General features: G+C 60.2%; 1 protein-coding gene across 4 annotated transcripts; it reads right to left on the reverse strand.

Moving 5' to 3' along the window:
- On the reverse strand, nucleotides 1-2991 carry ANKRD9 (ankyrin repeat domain 9). 4 transcript variants are annotated; one of them, XM_043922603.1, is made up of 4 exons: nucleotides 2729-2991; nucleotides 1649-1723; nucleotides 1071-1100; nucleotides 1-934 (listed from the first exon to the last, which is right to left on the reverse strand). In XM_043922603.1, exon 4 carries the CDS (start codon nucleotides 893-895, stop codon nucleotides 95-97), a length of 801 nt encoding a protein of 266 aa, XP_043778538.1. In that variant the 5' UTR covers nucleotides 896-934; nucleotides 1071-1100; nucleotides 1649-1723; nucleotides 2729-2991; the 3' UTR covers nucleotides 1-94. The 4 variants fall into 4 exon arrangements, with proteins under 4 accessions (XP_043778538.1, XP_043778539.1, XP_043778536.1 ...); XM_043922604.1 differs by lacking the exon at nucleotides 2729-2991 and adding an exon at nucleotides 2137-2646; XM_043922601.1 differs by having other exon boundaries at nucleotides 1-1100; nucleotides 2729-2989.
- Between the last annotated feature and the right edge of the window lie 7151 nt (nucleotides 2992-10142).

Here is a 10142-nt window from a genome sequence, read left to right on the forward strand (position 1 = left end):
TGCCGTCCAGAAACAATTATATGTAAAGTGCCAGGTACAACGCTCTTAAAAATTGTATGCTCCAAAAGTCCACGGCCCGGGGCGCCCCCACGGTCTAGCCCTTGCCCGTGAGGTCCAGCGGCTGCAGGAAGGGCGGCAGCGGCAGCTCGTCCAGGGCTTCAGGGAAGCGGCCGGGCGAGATGGCGGTGACCAGCACCTGCATGGCGCGCGCAAAGAGCGAGGGCGGCGCGAGGCCCGCCAGCCACTGGAACTTCTCCTCACCCAGCAGCCGCCGCCAGCGCGGCCGGTCGCCCAGCAACTCGCGGCGGGCCGGGCCGGCGGCGTCCGCGGGCGTGTACAGCGCCAGCAGATCGAGCAGCAGCAGGCGGCGCTGGCGCGGCTCCCCGGGCGGCGGTGCGGGAGCCCCGGAGGCCGCGGAGGTGGTGGCTCCGGCGTCGCGGCCCAGCTGGCGCAGCAGCAGCTCGAGCGGCGTCAGGCCGCCGCCGTCACGGAGGCCCGGCGAGGCGCCATGGCCAAGCAGCAGGAAGAGGCACTCGGGGCGCACCAGCTCGCAGGCCACGTGCAGCGCCGTGCCGCCGCCCTCCACGCGGCTGCAGCCGCGCCGGTCAAGCAGGCGCGCGCGCTCCTCGGCCGGAAAGTCACGCACGGTGCGCAAGATGCGGCGCAGGATGCCCACGCGGTTGTAGCGCACCGCCAGCGCCACGTGCGGCCCGGGCGCCGCGCAGCAGCGGAATCCGGCGCTGGGAGGCGCGAGCGCGCGCCGCGGGAAGGTGGCCAGCAGGTAGTGCGCGTACGCCTGGTGGTCGTGCACCAGCGCGTAGAGAAGCGCCTCGGACGGCGAGTAGGCGGCGGCGCGGCCGCGCTCGTCCCAGTGGAAGGCCTCGCTGGCGCGCATGTCCTCCAGCAGCCAGACGGGCAGCAGGTCGCGCACGGCCTGGTAGAAGGCGAACGACGACTTGCGGCACTGCTTCTGCGCCCTGGAGCGCGCCGCCCCCGCGCCCTCGGGCCCGCCTTCCGCGCCGCCCCCCGGCAGTCGCGCGTCCCACGGCATGCTGGCTGGGCGTCCTCACCTCACGGCATGGGCCCCCGGGGCCGACCACCTGCGAGCAGAGGGAGTCCGGTGACGGTCCAGGATCCAGGCGGGAGACGGGGGTGTCGTCGGAGCCCCCCCCACCTGGCGGGGCCTCCCTCGTAGCTGCCCCCCAACCCCCAGCCTCTGACTGGCCCTCCCGGCCACTCCTCAACAGCTCGCTTCTCTCCCTGAACCGCCTCCCACATCCCGGATCCAGCGGCTGCGGGTGGCCCGCCCTGAGACTCGTCTCCTTCTCTGGTACCTCTGCTAAGGACCCTCTTCCCCTGCCCTCACAGCCCCCACATACCGTCGTCTAGACCACACTGAAACCTCACACCCGCTCCCACCTGCGGCAGCTGCAACCAACCCCAATCAAGGTAAAAGCCAGGTCGGGGGGTGGCGGGGGGGGGGGGGGGGTGGGTCGGAGAGCTGCATCTCACATCTCCAGCTGAACCAAATCCTTTCGGTAGCCCAAACTCCCTCTCCCCAACTCCATCTAACCTTCACCCTGGCATCTGACCCCTGCCTGCAGCTAGGGGACCCTGCCCAGGGGCAGAGCTCCAGACTCAGACCTACCTGGTTAGTGCACCGCAACGACCAAGTTCCGTGCAGGTGGGTGTATCACTGTCCTCTGAGCCTCAGCTTCCTCATCTGTGAGAAAGAGGGAAGGCAGGCTGGGAGCCACAGCAGGGAGCGGGGCCTCCAGCCTTCCACCCAAACATGGTGTTTCCGCGCCGTCCCCGCCCCCAGCTCCCGCGAGGAGGCAGGGGGATGAAATCAACCCAGAGACCGGTGTGTACACTCTTCAGGGCCTGCAGACCCCGCCCCAGGTCTGCTGGCTCCCTTGGTCTTCCCAGAGGCTGGACGAAGCAGGGCTTGCCATCCCACTTTCCAGCAAGGGACAAACTTGTCCAAGGTCAGCCGGCAAGTCATGGCAGAGCCAGGCCTGGACCCAAGATCTCCTACCTCGTATTTCGGACTCATTCCAAAAGTGGGGGGAACCGCCAATCCACCGGGAACCCAGCTTGAGCCCTAACCTTGTCCCCGGAGCCTCCTGCACCAACCTGAGCCCCGACTTCCAACCCCTGGCCCCAGCTCCCCACCGCATTTTGTCAAGGGTAAGCCCTTGGGTCACAAGGGCCCTGGGTCAGCGGGTAGGCTGAGTCCACACACACCCAGTAACTAAGTTACAGAGACGGGCACGGGGCAGGGGGCGGGAGGGAGTTAGAGCCACAGCGCCCTTTAAGGGGGCACCGTGACTGGAGAGCGGCGCCCCACGCCGGGCCCTCCGCGCCCCGGGTGTACCTTGTGTGGACACTGGGCGCCGGGCGGGTTACGTAAAGTTGGGCCGGCCTCACGTCACCGGGCAGCGAGTCACGGTCGCGGCTCAGTGAATGGGGGGTGGGGGCTGGGCCACCGAGGGCAAGGCCTCGCGCCCAGGGCCGCCCGCCAGCTCCGCCCCGGCCCCCACCGGCCGCACTGCTGGACCTCGGGTCGCGGGGGTCGAGGCCAGAGTATCTGCCGGCCGGTGGCCGGCGCAGCGAGGGCTGCACCTGCGTGCGCGTGTGTCCAGGGAGGATGGGGGAGGGGGCGGCCAGGGGGTCGCGCCCGGGGCGGGAGCCGCACGCCGAGCGGGCCGAGGAAGGGGGGACTCACCTTGGGGGCTGGAGGGGCCGCGAGCCTGGCGTCCCCGCCCCCGCTGCGGGCGTGAGCGCGCGGTCTCCCAGCGGGCCGGTGCGCAGGCGAAGCTCCCAGGACGGACGGGCGGACGGACGGACGGGAGGTTGCCGCCGCCGCCCGCGCCCGCCGCAGCAGCGCTCTGAGTCGCCGCTGCCGGATCGCTGGGCGGCGGTGCCGGCGCCGGCGGCGGGCGGGCGGCGGGCGGCGCAGTGCGGCCCCGGCCGGGCAGGACCGCTGGGCCGCCCGCCGCCGCCATTGGTCCGCGCCGCCGGCCTCCGCCGCTGCCTATTGGCCACCGCGCTGCACCATTGTTACGTCACCGGCCGGCGGGCGGGGCGCCCGGGGGGACCCGCGGAAAAGTTGGGAGAAACTTGCGGGCGCACGGGGGGCGGGGCCGCGATGGGAGGGAGCCGGGCGGGGCTCCCGGAAACCCGAGTCGCCGGCGGAGAAGGGCTCCGGGCTCCAGGCGGGGGGGCCACCCACGCCGGCAGGGCCCCCCGGCCTGCGGTCCCTCGGCTCAGCGAGTCAGCGCTCGCACTCAGGCGCCCGGGCTCCGCCGAGCGTACCTGTCCTTGGCACCCCACGAGACGCCTTCCACGTCCCCTTTGCACGGACCCTCTGTGACCTTGGGGATGACCTCCGGGACTGTTTTCCCGGGACCGCACGTGGAGGGGGCAGGGAGAAGGAGCTGTGACCCCTAAGGGTCCGGGCATCTGGAGCCCCTTCTCCAGGCTGACTTTCCCAGGGAATGGATGGTGAACCGGATGCAGACAATCACTTTTCAGTGCCTGGTTGCACCAATCGCTGTGCTAAAAACGCTTGATTTCATTTCATTTTCACAGCCAATGGCGGTGGGAATTATGACCCCTGATTGACCAACCATGAAATCGGGTCTCACAGTGAGGTGACCCTCGTATGTTGCTGTTGTCCAGTTGCTCAGCCTTGTCCGACTCTTTGCGACCCCGTGGACTGCGGCCCTCCGGGCTTCCCTGTCCTTCACCATCTCCCGGAGCTTGTTCAAACTCAAGTCCATCGAGTCGGTGATGCCATCCAACCATCTCTTCCTCTGTCGTCCCCTTCTCCTGCCTTCAATCTTTCCCAGCATCAGAGTCTTTTCTATTGAGTTGGCTCTTCGCATCAGGTGACCAAAGTATTACAGCTTCAGCTTCAGCATCGGTCCTTCAAGTGAGGAACACACAAAAGGGAAGCTGGACACTTGTGTTTCTTCAGACATTTATGGTTGAAAGTGCCCTGGCCGACCGGCCTTTCTACAAGTAGCACACATATGCCCAAGATCCCACCAGATCCTGCCACCTACCTTAGTGCAACAAGGCCCTGCAGGCCCTACCATACCTCGGGGGCGGGGGTGGGGGGTGCGGGGATCCATGATCAACACCATAGTGCATGCCTGCTCAGTCGTGTCTGACTCTCTGCGGCCCCATGGACTGTAGCCTCTCCTGTCTATGGAATTTTCCAGGCAAGAATACTGCAGTGGGGTGCCGTTTCCCACTCCAAGGGATCTTCCCAACCCAGGGATCAAACCTGTGTCTTCTGCATCTCCTGCATTGACAGGTGGATTCTTTACCACTGGCGCCACCTGGGCAGCCATGGTCAGCACCAGATGTACAGAGATGGTCATGGACCAAGGTTGGGGGTCCAGGGGACACTGGGCTGGGAGTCCAGGCTCCACCTCTGCCCCACTTCACCTTTCATTGTGTCCTCCCCTCTTTAGGCCTCAGTCTCCTACATTTTCTCTCAGCTGTCCCGTTCCTGATGTTTCTGACGAGGGACAAGGCAAATGGAAATTCTGGGGTTGACGTTTGGCCTTTCATAGCCCGCAGGCCCTGGGAGACAATCGAGTGAGGTGGTGTCCCAAGTGAGCTCCCTGTGGTTCAAGACGCTAACCACACAGCTGCCAGTGCCCGTCTACTCCTCAAGGGCCGGAGGTGAGACCTCACAGCGTCTCCATGGCTACCAGTGGACCGAGGGCGAAGGGGCAGCGGCGGGAGGTGCCTGCCGTGCGGCTGGCCTCTGGGCAGCTGTCTCTCCACCCCCCGCCCTCTTGGCCTTCTGCTTCGACTTGCCCTCCCCACTGCTTGCTGCTGGCTCACCCAAAGGGCAAGAGCCTTTCTGAAGGCCTCTCTCGACATCAAAGTCTGGCCCCGTTGCTCCTCTACTTAGAAGTGGACTTAGCCAGGAAGAGCAGGTGAGGCAGAGGAAAGGTGTTCCTGGTCAGGACTCAAACTGGGGGCAAAGGTCTGGACCGGGGCCGAGGGTGGTTGCCGAGGGCGGTGGGAGGGAAACCTAAGGCCTTGAAGGCCAGGACGAGGAGCTGGGGTTTGTCCTGAGGACCTGCAGGCGGAGGGGGTGGGTTATCTCAGGCATAAATAATAGTATTAATAACTTTTCAATGCTTGGGAACCCGTGACCCCGGTTAGGAACGAACCTGTGGGGACATCTGAAGGCCGGTGTGCCCGTCCGGCGGCCCAGCCCGGCGCTGGCACTCCCCGCGGCGGTGGCGGACCGTGTGACCCTCTCCGTAGGCCCCGTCAGCTCCCAGCCTCGACAGGATGCCCTTCTCTCCCAGGTCACTTTCGGACTCGCCCTCTGGCCTACATGCTGCTCTGGGTCCCGCGCCATCCCTGCGGAGGAACCTTCTACTGGCGAGAGCTGCCTGTAGAGCTGCCTGCACCGGTGTGGGGCCCCGGTGCTACTGTGGACGCCCTCCCCGCGCCTCCGCGGGGCTGTGACGGCTGCGAGCCGTCCAGGGGGGCCGAGGGGGCAGGTGCCACCTGCCCTCTGGGGCTGCAGACGGGGCTGTGAACAGAGCTTCCCCGGGAGGGCAGATGGGCTCGGTGGGGAGTGAAGGGGCTGGGGGTGGGGAGCGGGCGCAAGCCGGGACAGGGGGCTCAATTTCCACAGACTAAGGGGGGATCTGAGGGTGGGCAGACGGCCTTCTAAATATGGTCTTGACCTTTGACCCTGTCATGCTCCCACTTGGACCTGACCCGAGACACACTCCCCTCTCTCCGGGGAGAGCTCGTCTCACCTGCCGGCAGGTGTCTGCGTGCGCCCAGGTCCAGAGGGACCCAAGGGTCAGTGCGAGGACTGGGGGAGCAAGGGCTCTGAGCGGGGTCCTGGCGGGGGCCGGGGGTCTTTTCTCAGGCCCCTCTGGCTGCAGGGAGCCAACCCCAGGGGCAGAGGGAAGAAGCCTCAGCCCGGCCTGGGAAGGGGTGGCTGGGGTCAGCGTCAGGGAGCTCACAGGGGAGAAGCAGAAGCAGTGAATTGTGTGCACGCGGGTCAACCGGGCTGGGTCTGAGAGGGAGAGAACAGTCTAGAATGCCTCCCAGTCAGGCTAAGCCCGTGGAAGGGTGGGGAGGAGCAGCGGGGCGGGGGGGGGGGGGGGAGTCCCTGAAGATGCCTGTCAGCCTCTTTGGGGCTTCGTGGCAAAGGGAAGCGGAGGGAGAAGCCCTGGCCGGTGATAGACAGAGAGAAGGTACTGGAAGCCTGACACGGGAGGGAAGGTTGGGAGGCCAGGCTTGACATGTAGCACATGGGGTAGGGAGAGGAGGCGGGCAGAGCCAGGAGCTAGGAGAGGCCCTCGGGGGTTGGAGGGCCCAGGCGCCCTGTGGAGGAGGGGGTGGCCACCTGGGACAAGTGCCACCCGAGGGTCAGGAGGGTCTGGCTACATGGAGGTCATGGTGCCCCTTCCAGAAGGTCACGGGCGGCCAGAGAAGCCTGTGGACAGGAGAGTGCGGGAAGGGCTGGGAGAGATGTGTAGGAGCAGAGGAAAGGGGCCGGAGGTGAGCGGGGCTAAAGATTGCAAGAGATGGGAATTCCCTGGCAGTCCAGTGGTTGAGACTAGGCGTTTTCAGTCAGTGGGCCCGGTTCCCATCCCTAGTAGGGGAACCATGATCCCATAAGTCTCATGGTTTGGCAAAAAAAATAATAAAAAAGAATGAAAGAGTGAAAATTGAATACATGCGTGTGTGCGCATACGGACACGTGTGCACTATGGTCATGGCTGTCTGTGCTGTGTGTACATGTGTGTACATGTGTGTACACATGTGTCCATGTGCAGGGTGCCGCATCTTGCATGTGCATGTGTGCTCATGTGAGCAGGACAGTGATGGGCCAAAACACTGATGCAGGAAAGACCTGTGGAGCCAGGACCTTCGGGCCCTCAGGGACGGCCAGCAGGCGTGGAGGGGAGGCCCCAGCCTCCAGCATGGACTCTTCTTCCTGGGTGGCATAGGGTTGGGCATGGGTGCCAATGACAGCACAAGGACAGGTAAGTCAGGTCTGCTTTGATGGTTTCTGTTTCCAAGGTCATCTGCTGAGAGTGACAAAGGCTGCAGGGTGGGGCTTGAGAGGAGTTCATTGACCACACGGAGATCCTCCCTGACCTGAGTCCCGGCTGCCGCCAGCACGCCTGGCCCGTGGCATCAGAGCGGAGGGCATGTGGCAGGTGGCCTAGGCCTGGGAGCACAGTTTGGGGTGCGCACTGCACGGGGAATGGGTGGCAGAGAGCCTCCTGGGGGAGGCTGGTGCCAAATGAACTGGCCTCTAGTCACTGCTCACCAGCTGTGTATAACTGCGCCTGTCTGAGTGCCAGTCACTTACCTGTGAAACGAGTCAGGTGGATTTTTGGATCTCAGAAGGAAGGTGTTCCAGGGGGCAGGCTTAGCCATGGCCAGTATGGGAAGTGGCCGGGATCAGGGAAGAGGTTGGGAACAACCCTCCCACCCCCACCTCACCTGGGCCCTGCGCTTCCACCTCTGGGCTGGACCAGGCCAAAGCCCACCTGGCCTCCAAGGGTCTGTATTCAGAATCAATAAGGAGCTCCTGCAGCCAATTAGAAGGACTAACCCAGGAAGATGGGCGACGGGTACGAATAGGCAATTCACAGGTTGGCCGGTAAACTCCTGAAGACAATCAGCTCTAATAATTCTCCGAATGGCAAAAACTAGGAGACGGAAAACAGCCTGTGCCAACAAGGTCAGGAGTCAGGCCCCCACTCTCACATGGGAGGCTGGGTGGGGCCCACCGGCGGGGAAAACACTCGTGCTGTGGGTCCAACAGTACCTTTTGTGGGTATCTTATTCCAGATGAATACTGGCCCAAGTGCCAGGTGCCATGTACGATGCTCACTGCTATGGTTTTTGTTCACTTGCTTAATTCTTTACAGTTTTATGAGAAAATTCAACCTTAATTTTATAGGCAGACCTCAGAGATACTGAAGGCTCTGTTCCGGACACCATGATAAAGCAAGTATCGCAATAAAAGGAGACACAAAAATATTTTGGCTTCCCCAGGCGTGTGAACATTACATTCACACTACACCAAAGTTTACTAACTGTGTAATAGTAACATGTCTAAAAAAACAAGGTTCAGTTCAGTTCAGTATGTCCGACGCTTTGCAACCCCATGGACTGTGGCATGCCAAGCTTCCCTGTCCATCACCAACTCCCGGGGCTTGCTCAAACTCATGTCCATCGAGTCGGGTGATGCCATTCACTCATCCTCTGTCGTTCCCTTCTCCTCCCACCTTCAGTCTTTCCCAGCATCGGGGCCTTTTCCAATGAGTCAGCTCTTTGCATCAGGTGGCCAAAGTATTGGAGTTTCAGCTTCAGGATCAGTCCTTCCAATGAATATTCAGGACTGATTTCCTTTAGGATTGACTGGTTTGATCTCCTTGCATTCCAAGGGACGCTCAAGAGTCTTCTCCAACACCACAGTTCAGAAGCCTCAGTTCTTCAGCGCTCAGCTTTCTTTATAGTCCAAGTCTCACATCCATACATGACTACTGGAAAAACCAAAAATGGTTTGGACTAGATGGACCTTTGTCTGTAAAAGAATGTGTCTGATCTTTAATATGCTGTCTAGGTTGGTCATAGCGTTTCTTCCAAGGAGCAAGCGTCTTTTAATTTCATGGCTGCAGTCACCATCTGCAGCGATTTTGGAGCCCAAGAGAATAAAGTCTCTTGCTGTTTTTAAGCAAGAGACTTTGTTTCCTCATCTATTTGCCATGAAGTGATGCGACCAGATGCCATGATCTTTGTTTTCTAAATGTTGAGCTCTAAACCAGCTTTTTCACTCTCTTTCACTTTCATCAAGAGGCTATTTAGTTCCTCTTCGCTTTTTGCCATACGGGTGGTGTTATCTGCATATCTGAGGTTATTGATATTTTTCCTGGCAATCTTGATTCCAGCTTGTGCTTCAGCCAGCCTGGCATTTCTCATGATGTACTCTGAATAAAAGTTAAATAAGCAGAGTGACAGGGTACAGCCTTGACCAAGTACTCTTTTCCCGATGTGGAACCAGTCTGTTGTTCCAAGTCTGGTTTGAACTATTGCTTCTTGACCTGCATACAGATTTCTCAGGAGGCAGATAAGGTGGTCTAGTATCCCCATCTCTTTAAAAAAAAGCAAGGTACATACCTTAATTAAAAACTACTTTATTGTGGGGCTTCCCTGGTGGTCTAGTGGCTGAGACCCCATGCTCCCGAGGTAGGGAGGCTGGGGTTCGATCCCTGGTGGGGGAACTAGATCCCACATGCCACAACTAAGAGTTTTCTTGGCGCAGCTGAAGATCCCTTGTGCTGCAGTTAAGACCTGATACCATCTAAGAAATAAATCAATTTATTAAAAAAAATACTTCAGTGCTAAAAATGCCAAGTATTATCTTGGCTTCAGTGAGTTGTAGTGGGAACATAACTGATGGCGGAAATAACAACAAATATAAATGAGAAAGTTGGAAATATTGTGAGAATTACCAGAATGTGATATAGAGACACAAAGGGAGGAAATGCCGTTGGGAAATGGCGCCAGTAGACCTGCTTGACGTGGGGTAGCCACCAGCCGTCCGTCTGAGAGACACGCAGAGTCTGGGAAGCACTGGGAAGCGCAGTGCGCTAAAGTGAGGTCTGCCTTGGAAGACAGTGCGGGCTAACTACCAAATATACAATCACTGCTGCGGGGTTTTTCTCTGTATTTTTTTAAATTATGAAAATATACTGCTGTGTTTTTAATAATAAAGAACTGGAAATGTCCTAGGTGGCTGTCCGAGGGGAGCACAAAATAATCATGGGGCCTTTTCCCAGCTGGGAGGCTTGCATCCTCCCCCACGCCCGGGGCCCTGCTGGCTCTCAGAGGGGACCTTGTGTAGGCCTGCAGCCTAGGGCACACCTCCCTCACACCCCCCACACCCCCCACCACTGTGAGACACTCTTGATAGCATCTCTGGGTCCATGGGGGATCCCTGGAGACAGCCATGCCTGAGGACTCCGGCTCTCTCATTAAGTGAGCCAGCTGGATTTTTATTTTTTAATTTACTATTTACTAAATATTTTATCTAATATTTATATTAAAATATAGATCTCTTATTTAGT

The sequence above is a fragment of the Cervus elaphus genome, chromosome 13 (assembly GCF_910594005.1).
Source record: "Cervus elaphus chromosome 13, mCerEla1.1, whole genome shotgun sequence".
Lineage (NCBI taxonomy): Eukaryota > Metazoa > Chordata > Mammalia > Artiodactyla > Cervidae > Cervus > Cervus elaphus.

Excerpts from the sequence above, each read along its gene's own strand:
- ANKRD9 (XM_043922601.1), bottom strand. The coding sequence starts at position 1,051 with ATGCCGTGGGACGCGCGACTGCCGGGGGGCGGCGCGGAAGGCGGGCCC.